We start from the raw sequence: 16,549 nt of genomic DNA on the forward strand, positions 1-16,549 counted from the left end.
GATACGTCTTTCTTCAATTTAAACGACTCAAACGCATCAATAGACAAGACGCATAGACTACATACTCGGCAACAACATGGCCCTCGAGCTCGAAAGCACGTCGCACTTCCATTTCGACCCAGTCAAACATGCTGGCTTGATGCACGCCAAAAACGTGACCGAGGAGAGCTCCCGAACGCTCGAGGAGCTTCTGGAAGAGAACCACTCTCAATACCACATCTTCACGACCACAGAAGATCAGAAGGGGGTACGCATGTCGTGATCAGTCTTGATCAGCCCAAGTTAACAACAAGCAGGTGTACTTCCACAACCACATCGCGCACCACGACATCACCATCTGGGCGCTGGGCGCAAAGCCGGATACCCTGCGGTCGCAGCATGGACGCAATGGTCTCTATCAGAGACAGGCCATGACAATCCAAGACCCGCTGGTCAAAGACATGGCCGATCCGCGGATCTTCAAGCGATGCTTGGGACGCGAGGAAAACTTCCTCAACTTTGCACGCTTCTTCGAGGATCAGATCAACGAATATGGCTACCAGACGGTGCTGCAGAAGTATCTGGTGGACGGTAGTGAGATTGCCAACGATATCCTCTGTCGCATCTATATGGGTCAGTAGCATATAAGATTCGTAATCATGACTGATGACAGGTTAGGGTACGTCCACGGCATCATCCACATCGGCATGGCGCTCGAATTCAAACAGGCGCGGCTGCTAGCCGAGGGGTTTGCCCAGGCTTGTGTCCACCACGACTGGTGGTATACCGAGTATCTCACCTCGGCTGAGGAGTTGGCCAAAAAGGCGGAGGAACCTGCTCTGCCGCTCAGCTCATGCGTGGACCTGGCTCGCGCCGACGACGTGATCCGTAACTGCTCGACGTTGTACTACCACACCCAGAAAAGACCCATCACGGGCGAGATGTGTGTTGATCTGGAGCCGGCCAGAGATGGCGTCCTCGCAAAGGCTGGGCCAGAGATCCGCAGAGTGGCCGCTCGCTATCGGGTCGATCCCAACGATCTGGAGCGTGCGACGGCTGAACTACAGAATACTGCTGGTATCTCTACCCATTCAACTACCCCAGGAAAAAGCAAGTATTGGCTGTTATTCGTCACTGACGTCGACTCAGTATATCTGACCGCCGGAGCGCAACGACCCCCCTATGTGTGCGCGTTTGACTTCTTCCTCTTGCACAGCGTGACCTCCAGCATCGGCCATACCATGTTTCTGGCAGAGCCATCGCTGACGCGGGCCCAGAAGGCGCGGCTGCTCGAGTACACCGGCCGGGTGTACTTGCTGTCGTACGCAGGACAAGGCAGCCCCGAGCTGCGGCTGGACTGGTTGTCGTCGCATCCGTCCAAGCTGGCGAACCAGGGCTGGGACGAGGTGTTCGATCGGGCCTGCTACCACGAGGATGACGGCCACATGTCGAAGCTCATCCGGTGCATGGCGCACACGCAGCAGGTCTCGCAGCCGTACGACCACCTACCCGAGTTCCGGGTCAAGCAGTCCATGTTCCTGACGGCGGGCATCGCGGCGATCGACTCGGGCAGCGCGCAGCCGATGGAGGGAACGAAGCACTATGACTTCATCCGTGGAGCGGGATTCGAAGAGGCCTGGAAGCGGTTCCCCATCCGAGCGTAGGATGTTGCTGTTGAGTTAGTAGTACCATAGTTGTCAATCAAGTAGATATATAGTCCGTGTCTCGCGTTTTTGTAAGTCGCATGATCATTCGAGATGACAACGTCCTGGAAAACTGCTAGCAAAGGCGCAATTCCGATAAGCGGGAAAAAAGGAGGAAGGAGAAGCACTCCAAAGACCCCAATTATTAATCTGAATACTGAGGACAAATGGCTTTGGAATGCAACTCCCTCAGCACTATGGGTGAGGTCACATGATGACTTCCCGGAGAGGAAAGACCTCATGTGGGAGTGCGTCAGCAAGAAGAAACGGGAAAGAACGGTGGGAAGACTCCGGCTCCGGCGTGGCAAGAACGACTCTACTCCGTAGTTCTGTCGCCAAGGGGAATGGCGATGTTTCTTTTCATTTTCTTTTCTTTCTCTCTTTCTGTCTGTCTTTGCAAGTTGATATGCTGCAGCTGGTCAATGCGAAAGTTCGAGAAGACAGGAGGCGATCCATGGATACACGCGTGGCAGCCTCATTCGCAGAATCGTCTTCTTCTGTCGGCACGGCGAGCCACGGTTCCGGTCACGGGATCGCGAGGCAGTGGTGATGATTGCCCGATAATTATAGAACAGTAAAAATATCGAACACCAGTAAAAAGATTCCCTCGAAGATGAATTTGATTGATTCCTGCGAGTTTCAGCTGACAGACTGCCTACTGGGCAAGTTCGAGTGTCCCCCCTTGCAGATCCACCAACGTCATGCTGAAGCGTGGAAGCGTTGGAAGCGTTGTAGCATTGTTCCACATTGGACTCTTGATAACGGTGCTTACTGCGTCATCGTCCTTCTGAAAAGAGGCGATGGCTACGCAGTGCATACACAAGCTTTATGCCCACCTGCTAGTGGCAGACTGTCGGTCCAGAAAGCACCGAAAGAGGAAGCGGTGCAGCACAAACAGCGCGGGTAGCGAACCTAGCGGGCAGTCCGGCCCCTCGCAGCTGGGCACTAACAGCAACCATCGTGGCCGCTGCAAATAATCGCATCGCAGCCTGCCCAATAATAATTAATAGTCGGCTGGGGGCGCATCACCAGTCCGGGGAGTCGTGCTTGCTGACTCCACTGCTCCAGCGTCACCCTTAAAAGTGAACGAACTCCTCGCTCTCGGCCCCCTCTGCTCTCTCCCGGCGTCGTTTCATCCACCTCCCTCGCTCTCCCGGGGCCTTTTTCTCCCACACTCGCTCAGTAAATAATCCTCTTTTCTTCGCACTCGTTGCGATTCTTAATCTGCAGTGACGGTGTCAATCGTTGTCCGCACTGTGGTCTCTCTCGTTTCGTGTCGACATATTTTTCTGCGTACATACCCCTTTTAATATATAATACGGATTCTCTGTACTACTTGATCTGTTGGACATATCGACCTCATATCTCACCATGGTCCGCTTTCTTGCTGCCGCCCTCCTGGCGGCCTTGTCTGCGTCTTTCGTGATGGCAGACAGCCCCATCAGCTGCAGTCCCACGCAGAAGTGCCCCGAAGAGACGCCATGCTGCTCCCGTGAGTATTTTTCCTTTTGTAGGCTGTCACAAGCACATGGCTGACAATAAGCTTGGAATGTAGAGTACGGACAATGTGGAGTGGGAGCCTACTGTCTGGGTGGCTGCGATCCGCTGTCCTCCAACTCGCTCGACTCGTGCGCGCCCGCCCCCGTCTGCGTGAACAAGACATACACCTGGGACAACCTGGACAGCGTCCAGCCCAACACCAAGTACCTTGGTAATGCTACCGCCGCCGACTGGGTGAGCAGTGGCCAGCCTCTGATCAACAATGGCACCCTCCTGCTCACCATGGCTCCCAACACCGTCGGCACTCTGCTGGCCAACAACCACTATGTGTGGTATGGCAAGGTCTCTGCCCAGCTCAAGACCAGCCGTGGTTCCGGTGTCGTCACCGCCTTTATCCTGCTGTCGGACGTCAAGGACGAAATCGACTGGGAGTTTGTCGGCACCGAATTGACGACGGCTCAGACCAACTACTACTGGCAAGGCGTCCTCGACTGTATGTCCTGTCCCTTCTTCCCGCTGTGTGATGTGTCTGGAGATGTCTAGCTGACTAACTCCATCAGATGACAACGAGGTCAATGCTTCGACCACCGACACCTTTGACAACTGGCACACGTACGAGATCGACTGGACTCCCGACCAGATCACCTGGTCCATCGACGGGAACTCCGTGAGGACTCTGCAGCGGTCGAGCACCTGGAATGAGACCACCCAGCAGTACCAGTACCCACAAACGCCGGCCCGTGTTCAGCTGTCTATCTGGCCCGCTGGTCTGCCGACCAACGCTCCCGGTACGATCGCCTGGGCCGGTGGTGAGATCGACTGGAACAGCCAGGATATCAAGGAGCACGGCTACGACTATGCCACCTTTGGCCAGATCACCATCGAGTGCTACGACCCTCCGGCGGGCGCCAACATCCAGGGCGACAAGTCCTACATCTACACGAACGCGGCGGGCACCAACAACACGGTAGAGATCACCAACAAGAACACCGTCCTCGCCTCGTTCGAGGCGACCGGCACCAACATGACGGCCGGTGCTGGGTCGGCGACTGCCTCGTCCGCGGCTACGGCTTCGGACAGCGTGCCTGGCATGAGCGGTGGCGCAGGTGCGGCCGGCGAGGCCGCCAGTGGCTCGTCCTCGGCCTCGGGTTCGTCTCAGACGGGATTCAGCCAAGGCGACACGAAGGGGAACGGCGCCCCTTCGCCGAACGAGCGGGTGCTGAAAGGCTCCATGTTCGCGGTGTTGGTTGCGGTGGTGGTGCTGGTGACTATGTAATGTAACTGTATATTTTTGGCGGTCTCGCGATATCCAAATGCGATTATTCCCGAATATTCATGGTCTGGATGGCAATGTCAAACACATACCCATGCAGTCTCTCTTTCTGAAATACCCAGATCAGTTCTTCATTCATTCTTTATCCGACTGATGTGATTACTTAATTATTTACCTTGAATATGGGGACGTAATAACACATGTGTTCATGCCTGAGCGGTGCATTTTCCTGGTGCAAAGGTTTTGTCTATCCGTCATGATTTGATTTGAGATCAGTATTCGATCGATATTCATGAAGCTTTGGCATTGTGTATGTATATGTTCAGATGGTGTCTGTCTGTCTGTCTGAGTTTTAATCTTTAATTCAAAGCTGTTGTTTCAGGAAAAAAAAAAGAAAGAATAAGAGAAAAAGAAAAAGAAAATCTCTTCCTGCCCGTAAAACTATAAATAAAAAAACTAACCCTATATATTCATGCGCAATCGAGTAATATTAATTAATAAATCTTACCTTGTCGCCATGAAGGGTTCCATCAATCTATCCACTGCAGATCCAACGTAATAAAAAAATAAAAGTTGGATCAATCGCTCTCTTTACGGAGTAATATAATAGCTAATATTTAGGTAGTTAGTACTCATAATGTAATAATAGATCTTGCAGTTTGTTTTATTTTAGTTTCATGTTCGTTGTCATTGATTAATTATCAGTAATTGAAGGTCTATGCCTAGGTCTGTGCATCTATCTCTTACTTTCGACAACATGTACCTGCCTACCTACTGACCTCTGTTAAAAATAAAAGGTTCTTCGGTCTACGAGTCTACAGGAGAGAGAGACAGGAAGAGAGAGAAAGCAAGCAAGAAACCCCAGAACTCTAACCCAGCAAATCCAACAAATCCAAAAGGATAACTAGGTATATGTATATATATATGCGATACACTGCCACCATCAATACCTACCTACAGTACATACATATCGCTGTGATAATTAAGGGCAATTGGCCATAGCCATAGCTATAACAATCAGACTGCTAGTAGTGATGGTGGTGGTGGTGGTGGTTGGGATGGCCGTAACGGTTCTTGTCTTGCCCCCTGCCCTGTAGTTAGGCAAGTTATTAAATCAGCTCGTCGATGTGGATGGATTATGGCCCTTGTACATCACACATACACAATGCGTGTTTGTTTGTGCGCGCTTTCTTATATACCTCCTAGGAATCCGTGATTATTGTTATTTATCATCACACATCAATCATATGGATGATTGCGACGTTGTCAATTGATCAAATCGGAGAGTACTCCTACGTTGGTAGTGAACTGGACAAAGAAAAGACTCAAAAAGAGGGGTGAAAAGAAATTAATTATAGCTCTAATGAATAGAATAGAATAGAATAGGACAAGTCAACTAACTGACTTGTAAAAGAACGCCACGCCATTCTCCATGTCCTAAACTAAACTAAACGAAGCAGTCATGTCCTGCTGACAAGTTGGTTATAGGTATGTATATATATCCCGTAGGATGAGTTGAGCAGACTAGACCAGAAACTAGGGAGGAGAAGATGGAAACGAACCGGTCGAAATGAAAGTACTAAAGTACTGGAATCGAATCGCGTCTAATGAAATCCGCACCCGCAGCTTCGTCCGTGGATAGAATTCACTTCATCGTCGACAAGGCCATCCCGCTTTCGAAAATCGCCGTGATACGTGTCCAGCTGGTCGACTCGCACGTCCGCGCCGAGAGGATCGCCCAGCCACGAATTCCCAGACGTCTGCGACAGCAGCTGCAGCTGCTTGGTGACGTTCTTCACGTCGACGTCTAGGTACTCTGCGAGGAAAGCGCCGATGTCGGTGTTCTCGTGGTTGCCGACCAGTGGCCAGGCATCCTTCGTGGAGGACGCATAGATGTTGACGTCAACCGCTGGCAGATAATTAGCATCGATTGTATACACACTTGTAGTCCTACTCACCAGAATGACCATGCGTGCTCCATCCCACCTGAGCCCGACGGCTGATCATATCGGCAAAAATGTAGCTGGCCGGCCACACCGGGTCCGTCTCGATCAACGAGTCCACCTCCTCGTCCGTGGCATCGTCAATCCCCAGCCCCTTCTCCAGAAAGTGCTTGCGAATATATGCCCGCTGCGTAGCACGGTCGTCCGTCTGGCCCTTCCCGTTCAGATACTCCTTCAGCTTCGCATGCAGATATTCCGACGAGTGGCTCGCCTTGGCCAGAACCCCCGGAAGCCACTTGTAGTCCGGGTACGCCTTGTGCAGCTGCCGGGCTGTCGCCAGCCCACCCGTCTCGTGGTCAGAGGTGCTGATCAACACTCCCGGCGTCGAGTCCTCCTCCAGGAACTTCAGCACCGCCGCGAACGCTTTGTCGTAAGCCAGGACCTCGTGAACCTGAGCCGCCGGGTCATTCCCGTGGCCGGCGTGGTCGATGCGGGATCCCTCGATCATGATAAAGAAACCCTTGTCACTGTTCTCGGTCGCTTTGCTGAGAGCCGTCAATGCCGTCCGCGTCATCTCTTCCAGGGACGGGTACTCCTCGTCGAGATGTCGGCGGTCGATCTCATACGGAATGTCCCGCTCCGCGAAGAGTCCCAGCAAGGGGAGCTTCGCATCCCTTCCCATACTCAACCCGTCGAATTCTTTCCTGGTGTGAATGTAGTGAAACCCGTTCGCCTCAGCCTGCTTGATCAGGTCGCGGTCATCAGCCCGACAGCTGCCCTCCGTGGTGTTCGGCAAGAAATGGCATCGCCCACCGCCCAGGATCAAGTCGACGACTCTGCCCAGCGGATGTTCCCCAATCTCCTGCTCCGCAATCAGGTCTTCGTACTGCCGCAGGTTGGCGTGGGCGGCAAAGCAGGCGGGCGTTGCGTCGGTGATCCGGGTCGTCACCACCAGACCCGTCTTGTATCCGGCCTGGGCGGCCGCTTCCAGGACCGTGCCGCAGGGCGAGTGATCCGACAAGACCGAAATGGCGCCGTTGTAGCTCTTGAGCCCGCAAGAGAACGCAGTCGCGCCAGCTGCCGAGTCGGTCACCAAGCTCGAAGTCGACCTCGTCCGCGACGTCCCGATGTGATGCTGGTCCAGCACCAGCGTATCGCCCGGCGGCAGCCCCAGCTCCAGCTGTCGGAAGCTTCTCGTCAACGACAGACTCGTCGGTCCCATGCCATCTGACACCATGAAAATCACATTGCGTTTGCCCGTCGGTTTGCCGCCGGGCCCCCAGGTCGGTTGGGAGTCGTGCTTCTGCGTGCTGAGCTTGTGCTGGTAGGCCACGGCCAGGATGACGACGGCCACGGTGGCCACGAGGGCCCAAGTGAAGAGACCGACCTGTCGCCAGAAGGCCCATCCACGGGGTTGTTGGTCAGAGCGGTCGACCCGCTCGCCTGTCAACAAGGCATCTTCCTCATCTTCGTGCCGGATCGAGGAGGAGTGCTCCGACGACTGGCGCGGAGCCAGGAGAGGCTCCTCACGGGGCATAGTTTCCTAACGAAGCAACAAAAGGAAACTATGAAAAAGAAAGACGATGAAAAAGAAATCTGAATGAGAGAGAGATGGCGGTGATGAGTTGAAGAAGGTGCTGAAACCAGCAGCCTGCGTGAGGTGGGCGGGTTCGGCGTTAGGGGACTGCATGGTCGGTCTTGTGACGTGACCGCCCAGACAAAGTAATTCCAACTGTCATCACTGTAGTTGGGAGCCCCAATGGGTCAACATTGTCTTGTTTTCTTTCTATTTCATTATATCTAACTCAGGAGTCTTAGTATTTGGGTATACAGTATGAGATATTGTACAAAACCTATCTACAGGATGTAGCCAGGATCTCCAGGCTTAATTAATCTGTTTAACCTGAATAGCAGTGAAGAGTCGTACAATCACAATTCTATCACCGTAAATCTGAATTTTACAACCAGATACCATTTCCATCAACTGCAGCCTCGTTCACTACCGTCCTCTCCATCCAATGGGGATCATAGCAGCCGCAACCTCTGTGACACCACGTTCGGTTGCTAGCAGATTGAACTGTGCCGCTGCATTCCTGGTGTCCTGCACCTCAACACGAATACCCAGGGAATTGATATGTCGTTTGGTCTCGGGCGACACAGGGAACACGGACGAACCAAGACCGAGGATCAGGAGGTCTGTTAAAAAACACAATTATTATTAGCCAGTAGTGCAACTGAAAAAATAAGCAGAGTAGATGAAGAGAACTCACCAGGTCGGGGCCACACCAACCCCAGCAACCCCCAGACTTCCTCCGCGACCTCAAACTGCCCTTTCTCATTGACCATCATGCCCTTCACATCTGTGTTGCCACCATTGAACGCCTGCCAGGGCCGCCAGGAGAACGCTTCCCCGCCCACCAGCAGCACCCCATCGCCCCCAGTCACCTTGATGCCGTTGTTCAAGTGAAAACCATCGTTCAGGCAGGCGTCGACGGCCGTAGCCGGCGTGGGAAGGTTCCCCAGCACATTCAACTCGCCAAAGTCCGTTTGAGTTGTCTCTGACGAGCGTGGGCCGCGGTCGCGAGTCTGGGGCTTGGGAGGCTGCGCGCGAGGCACGATCCGGGGCGGTCTTGCAGGATACCTGTTACTGTTATTGCGGCGGGATGTAAAGGCCAGTGGAGATGATGACGTTGATAGAGGACTCGCCAGACGAGCGTGGCATAATGCTTGACAGGAGCTCAGGCTGGAGTCGGCACGAATCGAGGTGCGCAGAGCGCGCAGAAGCTGCGGCGACGGAGGGTGCATTGGGGCGATTGAGCACGGGTTCGTTTGTCAACCCTTACTAGAGAAAGATCAAGTACAAGAGAAAAGGGGAGCCATGCCGCAGCAGATACTGAGATGGCAGCTGTCCACGGACCAAACGAGGTGAGGTTGGACTGCCGATGCTGCTTGGACGGAGGGAGCAAGGAAATGATGGTTCGTTCCTTGGCAGACGGAGTGGAACGCCGGGGCAGACATCCGACCAACGAACCCAGCATGCATTGGCCTAAAAATAAAGCCCACTGCCGATCAACCATCGGACAGATTCATACGTCAAGGATATTTTTAATTAGTACTTGTGGATTCATTGCTGAGATACTCGGTGGGACCGCCCACGCAGAGTCTATCTTCTACGAAAACACTTTTCCTCCCGCCCCCCTTTGCCTGCACGAACAAACACCATTGGGATATTAAAGGTTGGTATCAGACGGCCGCCCTCAATGAGAGCAAGCATGCAATTGGAAAGAAGGAACATCAAAAAAAAACATAGAGCAGTGGAGAGGAGGAAATGCGGTCTTCATACAGTCGTGTCAAGAACGTCATCAAGTCCAGACAGCCATCATACGTCCCATTAACGCAGAAAAAAAAGTCAACGCAAAGAATAAAACAAACCCCGAAAAAAAAGATAGAGATAACTGTCTTCGCCATATGCGTTCCCTGCCAGTTCAACCCGAGAATCACGCCCTTCGTCAAACGACTTTTTTTTAACTGATGGAATATCATGGGTATCATGGCCGGCTGAAAATGACACGAGCCATTTTGAGTCAGCTGGGATTAAGACGAGCGCCCGTAGGAATGATGGTTGTCAGCCGCCCGACTGGAACGACGACCAGGCGATTCTCGAGCCGGCGTCGGATGAGTCGTCCCGTTCCGTTCCTCTTCCGACTGACTGGAACTGTCGTCTCCCTCGGCAGTGGTCGAGGCACTTCGGAGACGTTGAGCGCGGTCTTGCAGCACTTGCGCCTCAGCCGCCGCCTTCTGAGCACGAATCTGCTTACGCCACATGCTCGCATAGCGGCCCTTCAACGCCAGCAGCTCCTCGTGGGTGCCCCGTTCGGCGACCCGGCCATCGTGCAGGACGAGGATTTGGTCGGCAGTGGTAATGGTGCTCAACCGATGAGCGATCACGAGCATTGTGCGTCCACGTGATAGAGTCGACAACGCCCCTTGGATATGCTCCTCCGTGGCCGTATCGAGAGCGGCGGTCGCCTCATCGAGGAGGATGATCCGCGGATTCTTGAGGATCGTCCGAGCAATGGCCACGCGCTGCTTTTCCCCACCACTAAGACGAAGACCGCGCTCCCCGACCTTGGTCTGGTAGCCGTCCGGAAATCCGAGAATTCGGTCATGAATGCTAGCCGCGCGGCATGCCTCGTACACCTCCTCATCAGTCGCGTTTGGATTGGCGTACTTGAGGTTGTACATCAAGGTCTCGTTGAAGAGGACCGTGTCTTGCGGGACCACTCCGATGTGACGTCGGAGGGAGTCAATGGTCAGACTCTGAACATCGTGACCGTCGACCCGGATACTTCCCTTGGCGGCATTGTAGAAGCGGAAGAGGAGACGGAATACGGTTGATTTCCCTCCGCCCGATTCCCCGACCAGAGCCGTGGTGGTGCCAGGCGGACAGTGGAAGCTTAATCCGTTCAACGCCGGCTTTCGGCCATCATACGAGAATTCGACGTTGTCGAAGACGATGTCGCCACGACAGGTCTCCAGAGTCGACGCAGATGGACTGTCTACCACGGTGGGCTGCTCTCGGAAGAGTTCCAGCATGCGCTCCGAGTTGATCAATGCCGACTGGATGGACCGGTAAAAGGTCCCAAAGAAATTCAAGGGTCCTTGAAGCTGGGCCATGTAAGTCAAGAGAGTGACGAATTGTCCCACTTTGCGTTCGCCGGTGGACACCTGGTACGCAGCGATGAAACAGGTAATCAGGAGACCCAGCATGAAAACGGTATTCTGGCACGTGTTCATCAACGTGAGAGAAAACAAGACATGGTATTCCGCCTTCTGGAAATCGTTGACGGCGCCGCGATAACGGTTGAACTCGTATTGCTCGGCATTAAAGTACTTGACGGTCTCGTAAGACACCATAGAATCGTTCCTGCAAAATCAGGCGGTTAGCAAAGGAGGCTGGTTTCCTGGAGCGTGTCGAAGACTAGTTCCACTCACTTGACAGCATCTTCCTGTCTGGAAGCATTCACCATCTGCCTGCGGATCTCCGCTCGCCACTGGGCCATACGAATCGTGACGTAGAGATAGCAGAAGGTGACAATGGCCACCACGAGCGCGTAGTAAGCGTCGAACGCGATCAGGAAATAGCCAATGGCGACGCAGAGATCGATCAACATGGGCACAACTTGAAACGTGACCTGTTCGAGAAAGGTGTTGATCGAATTGCCCTTGCTCAAGGCTGACAGCACTTCACCCGTCTTCTTGCTCAGATGGAAGTCCAGACTGAGCCCATGGACGTGCTCGAACGCCGCCGTGGACAGCTCCATATACGAGTATTGGCCCACCGGAATCCACAAGCTCGACCGCAGTGAACCGATGAGACCCTGGTTTCCTTGCAACCAGCGGAAGAAGATATACAGGCAAATCTCAAACCAAGGAATCCGAAAATGTTCGCCCTCCTCCTGGGACAGGATATCCGTGATCACTCCCACTTGGTACGGGACGAGAACGTTGATGACCCGCTGCAGAAGGATCAGGAGGAAGCAGACGACCACCACCAGCTGCAGTCTGCGGGACTTGGACGGCCATAGGTATGGGAAAAATAAGGAGTAACCACTCAGATACTCCCACCAGCTCGTGGAGGGGATGGTGGTCGGACGGACCCATGGATCGGCCGGCTTCTGAGCAGGGGTAGCATGATTCCCGTTTGCTTGGGTAGCACCGTACCCATCTCCGTTAGCACCGGCCTCGGCTCCCAGAAGCCCGGTTGTCTCCGCAGAATCGCTTGCTAAGCGAGGATGCGCCTTCCGGCTGGAAGATCTTTGCCCAATGGCGCAGAGGATGTACAGGACCGCCAGGGCGGCAAGGATGACGATGCGAACGGAATTGGAAACGATCTCGACGGTCTCCCATGGGGTGATCCCTTTCCGCAGAGGACCGCCATGGGGATCTCCCACTGTGGGTTCGTGATGCGGGGTGGAGTAGATAGCCAGCGAGGCGCCAAGGATGGTCAATTCGACTGGAATGGCAACCAACCAGGGCACAAACTGGGCGCAGGTCGGCGAGGGCTTGGTATCCAGCAGCGAGATCAGAATGACAGCGTGCACGAAGAATGAACCCACGATATAGATCTTGAAAAGTTGAAGTCAGTAGCTGCATCCTGGAAGAATCATTGAGGTGGGCGTGTCGATTGTTGCGTGCTTACCACCACGGCTTGACCACGCCACCAGTGTTCTGATCGGGCGACGATCACATGGGCCGTGTTGACCGCAGCATCCGCAATGTATGTCAGAAGCACCCCCACCGACAGCCACTTGAAGACCAGCTTGAGGTTGGGAGAGACATCTGGACGTTCTCGGGCCACCACTGCCATGGTGCTTCTCGTCCTCTTGGGCAACGGTCGACCGCCAGGTCCTGACACGACAGAATTACGCTTAGGGGTGAGCTGCTTGGCTGAAATGATGGAGTTGACAACAAATGACACAATAAAGACAAGTATAAGGCCGATGGGAGACGCGACATGCACATAGCCAAGCACATCGCGTGCAACTGCATGCAGTCCCGAGGAATCGCCCATCGTGCCTGAAGTATCCATGATCGTCATTCCTCCAAAGATTGTCCTCACAAATCCAGAAAAAGGAGCGATCACTGTGTTTCCATGTCACTGCACAGACGGTATCTCGTTGTGAAACCGGTGACTCTGCGATCGGTAGAGACAGTGAAGGGGAGGTGTGGAGGGCGCGAGACAAGAGGGCGGAAGGGACCGTCAGGAGATGGAATATCTTCTGGGCATGTGAATATACAAACGTGGTCCAGGGACAGGCGATGGAAGCGAAGGATCTCTCACAAGATACTGCCAGAGCGGTATCTCGCTGTAAGGATGGCGTTCCAAGAGAGGATTGAATTAGGTACAGGTACAGTACAAAGAAGGCAGTGCCGTAACGGGACAGAAAGAAAGTAGACCAAGAGATTAGATTATTACAACAGGAAGAAGAAGAAAAAGGACAGAAAGAATAAATTATTAAAAATTAAAAGAACTCTGCCACCGTGAAGCAGCGAGAAGGCAGAGAATATGGGCAGGGAAGCTCTCCGGGAGAGAAGAGAGCGAGGAAAGGAAGAATAATAACGGGTTGTTGGGCGGAACAACCTTGGAAGGAAGGCGCCGACAAGTGGAGAGCTGACGGCCCAGTGGGTTCGGGCCAGCGCGCCGTCTGGCTTCGTCCGGCCGAGTTCCAATTGCAAATGTCTGGGCTCTTCCTGCTCGGTGGTGACTTAGACTTTGAGCAGTCCAGAGTTCCTAAGAGGCTGGACAGAGTTTGCAACTGGCCGTCGACAGATCCCGTGAGCAAGTAGGAATCTAGAACGTTGATCGGGTCAAGTCGCCAGGACTGCGGGAGACAGCCAATTGCCTGGAAGGAGGCAAAAAAATGGCAGAACGGAGTTGGCCACCCTGATTCTCTCCCATCTTTCAGGTGAGGAGGGAGGGCAGGCAAAGATATGTCTTTTGCCGGGCCTTGAGGTCATACTCCTTCCGGAATACGGAGTAGTGGAGGGGCCCAACGTCGAGGATTCGGGTCTGGAGCAGGTCGCTCACTGCACTAACTGCTGCTGCAGGTCAACCCAAGCTTCCCGGTTGTCCCGAGATCGTGGCTGCTCTCAAAACGAACCCCTGACAGCACGCGAGCTGAGTCTGCAGTGTGCAACAGCACACGCTACTTAAAAACGAGGTAATAATAATAATAGCAACTATTATGATTCTTCTTACAAATAGTCCTTTTTCTTTCCCCCTCCCCTGTTTTCTCTCCCTTGTGTCTCTGGAAGTAGACTGGACTCTGTTGAATCACGCATGCACAACACAGCAGCCACCTTTCGGAACTGCAGAGAGTTTGAGACAGATCTGTTTTCTGCGCCTTGATCCCGGATTCCAAGTATCCGTGGCGATGGGGAGCCATGCCGGGATCTACCTGCCGACGCCAGGAATCACGAGTCCACGAAATCGCCCTGTTGATCGGTTACGAATCCTGATCACATCGGGATGCGGTGAAAACTAGCCAGCCACGAGAGGAGTATGTCTTCTTCGGGCAACAAGGAAGTTCAATAAGAATGACAAGTCCAGCATCAATCCTCAGGCGGTGTGGCCGGACTCCGCCTGATGGAGCCCCAAACCAAGGCTCAATAATACGGAGTAAGACATCGACCAGCTGTCAGAAACCAACATACCACTAGGAGCAGCAGGAGCAGAGTCAACCGTTGTTAGAGTTTCCGTCGAGTGCTGACCCGTGAACACTGCTCAAGCCTCACGGTGCTGGTTGGTGTTGACTGCCGCGGGGGAACCGGGGCCTGACTCCGGGAGTTGAGCAAGACTAGACGAGTCGATACATCCAGAGCACGCTGCAGCAGACTCTGCAGCCCTGCAGCCGGCACACCGCCCAGACAAAGCCACAAGTACGCCGTATGTAGAGTTCAGATTCCTAGGCAAACTTTCCATCGCTTCTGCCATTATTCACCCTCTGCACCCCAGTCAACCGGTCTCCCTGGCTCCGGGGTTCATCGTCCCGCACCGGTAGTGTCCGCGGTGCCGGGGAGATATCGCAGGACAGAATTTCGGTGTGGACTGCCACATAAAGAATGGCATCCCGATGGCTTAGCTATATGCAGTCAAGTGTCTGTCGCGGGCCGAAATCAGAGAGATGAGCGGGAAGGAGTGATGAGAACAAACTTGACGATATCGGTAGCAAGACATGTTGAGGTAGATGAATGAATATATCTACAGAGTACAGAGCACTCCGTACTCCGTATTCAGGACGAAGGATTGTCTACGCATCTGGATCACCATCCTACTCGAAAGTAGATAAAATTTCCGGTGGATATTAACGCTTTGACGCTCTCATGCATGTCTGTCCGGCAGATAAGCCGGCTAATATCAGATCTGGGGTGAAGATCCTGGCAGCGACCTATATATTTCCTTGTTTTTTTCCTTTTTTCCCTTTTTTTTTTTGCTATATTCCTTTTTTTCCCATACAATCTTATCATCATAGTCCCCTGAAACATAATCCTGGATGTCATGCGACCACCGGGTTCACGGAAGTGCCTTGATTAGTGGCCGCCTCGCAGGCTGGCTGCAAGTATGCGCCCTGGGGCCTCGACCATCTATGAGTCGGGAACAGAGAGAGGAAGGGACAGTCAACAGACAAAAGAAAAACGCCCAACAGGCAAACCGCCAGACAACAGCTGCCGCGTCGATCCCAGTGTGCATGCAAGTATCCGACAGATACGACGGCCTTGTAGTTTGTTAGTCGTCTTATCTAGGTATCTAAGTGGCTTGATTGGTGCCTGCTGTCAGAAAGGCGATACGATTCCCAATGTGCCATCCGTTTGACGGTCCAAAATCCGGGACTGTCGGACTGGGAGTCGATTCCTGGAGATCATCATTATTGTTAAAGAGGATGGTGTCGTTTTGTTGCAGGTGAACGGCAGGTGAGGTCCAGAACAGGAGTTCCCTAACTCGGCAGGTACCTCCCTGATAGCTTCGGATCTCGGCAGTTCCCGCATTCCGCCCCCGCGACGTTCTGCCGCCTGTTTCCGCATTGGGCCAGATCTGGACTGGACGGTACGTCAGCTGGGCCAACCCAACGCGTTCCTCCTCGTACCGTCCCTTCCTCGAACGGGAAGACTCGTGATCACGTTTGCTTTCCAAATCCATCGCACAGAATTCGCCATCACCGGCCACCCCAGCCGAATAACCAGTCGTCGCTTTCTCGCGTCCCCCTTTCTTCCGACTGGGCTGGGGATGGTTGACAAGCGAATAACCGTTCCCATCCATCCCCGCCCCTCCAGGCACAGACGTGTCTCAAAGTGAAGTGCACAATTTGCCTGGCCATGGAGCTCCCCTCCTAATCCCTTATTGCTCAGCCTCGATCCGAGGTCACCATGGCTGATCCACCTCGAAACCGCCCCTCCGAAAGCTCCCCCGCTTCCGCCGCTCCCCCTCCTCCTCCGCCGCCGCCGCCGCCTCCAGCGCCGTTCCAGAGTCACAGATACTATTCCAACCGAGCTACCAGCGCACTTGCCAGGCTTGCTCAACCTTTCTTCTCGGGATCGCGCCCACCGAGTCCTCCTGACGGAGGAGGAGGAGGAGGAGGAGGAGGAGGAGG

The 16,549-nt window shown here is 53.7% G+C and overlaps 6 protein-coding genes across 6 annotated transcripts; 2 read left to right on the plus strand and 4 right to left on the minus strand.

Annotated features, from left to right (window-relative positions):
- Nucleotides 1–638: 638 nt before the first annotated feature.
- On the plus strand, nt 639–1,643 carry VTN77DRAFT_7889 (uncharacterized protein; the record flags this gene model as incomplete). The annotated part of the gene is made up of 1 exon (XM_069424325.1): nt 639–1,643. The coding sequence occupies one exon, from the start codon at nt 639–641 to the stop codon at nt 1,641–1,643; it is 1,005 nt and encodes a 334-aa protein (XP_069275000.1).
- Nucleotides 1,644–3,053: 1,410 nt separating this feature from the next.
- VTN77DRAFT_7890 (uncharacterized protein) lies at nt 3,054–4,458 on the plus strand (the record flags this gene model as incomplete). Its single annotated transcript, XM_069424327.1, has 3 exons — nt 3,054–3,174; nt 3,238–3,675; nt 3,743–4,458. The coding sequence occupies 3 exons, from the start codon at nt 3,054–3,056 to the stop codon at nt 4,456–4,458; spliced, it is 1,275 nt and encodes a 424-aa protein (XP_069275001.1).
- Nucleotides 4,459–6,059: 1,601 nt separating this feature from the next.
- Nucleotides 6,060–7,935, minus strand: VTN77DRAFT_7891 (uncharacterized protein; the record flags this gene model as incomplete). Its single annotated transcript, XM_069424328.1, has 2 exons — nt 6,060–6,364; nt 6,414–7,935. The coding sequence occupies 2 exons, from the start codon at nt 7,933–7,935 to the stop codon at nt 6,060–6,062; spliced, it is 1,827 nt and encodes a 608-aa protein (XP_069275002.1).
- A 462-nt stretch (nt 7,936–8,397) lies between these two features.
- VTN77DRAFT_7892 (uncharacterized protein) lies at nt 8,398–9,203 on the minus strand (the record flags this gene model as incomplete). Its single annotated transcript, XM_069424329.1, has 2 exons — nt 8,398–8,594; nt 8,669–9,203. 2 exons carry the CDS (start codon nt 9,201–9,203, stop codon nt 8,398–8,400), a joined length of 732 nt encoding a protein of 243 aa, XP_069275003.1.
- Nucleotides 9,204–9,992: 789 nt separating this feature from the next.
- On the minus strand, nt 9,993–12,999 carry VTN77DRAFT_7893 (uncharacterized protein; the record flags this gene model as incomplete). The annotated part of the gene is made up of 3 exons (XM_069424330.1): nt 9,993–11,325; nt 11,394–12,526; nt 12,601–12,999. 3 exons carry the CDS (start codon nt 12,997–12,999, stop codon nt 9,993–9,995), a joined length of 2,865 nt encoding a protein of 954 aa, XP_069275004.1.
- Nucleotides 13,000–15,708: 2,709 nt separating this feature from the next.
- Nucleotides 15,709–16,218, minus strand: VTN77DRAFT_7894 (uncharacterized protein; the record flags this gene model as incomplete). Its single annotated transcript, XM_069424331.1, has 1 exon — nt 15,709–16,218. One exon carries the CDS (start codon nt 16,216–16,218, stop codon nt 15,709–15,711), a length of 510 nt encoding a protein of 169 aa, XP_069275005.1.
- Nucleotides 16,219–16,549: the final 331 nt, after the last annotated feature.

Source organism: Rasamsonia byssochlamydoides, assembly GCF_041956645.1.
Source record: "Rasamsonia byssochlamydoides strain NRRL 3658 unplaced genomic scaffold VTN77scaffold_66, whole genome shotgun sequence".
NCBI lineage: Eukaryota > Fungi > Ascomycota > Eurotiomycetes > Eurotiales > Trichocomaceae > Rasamsonia > Rasamsonia byssochlamydoides.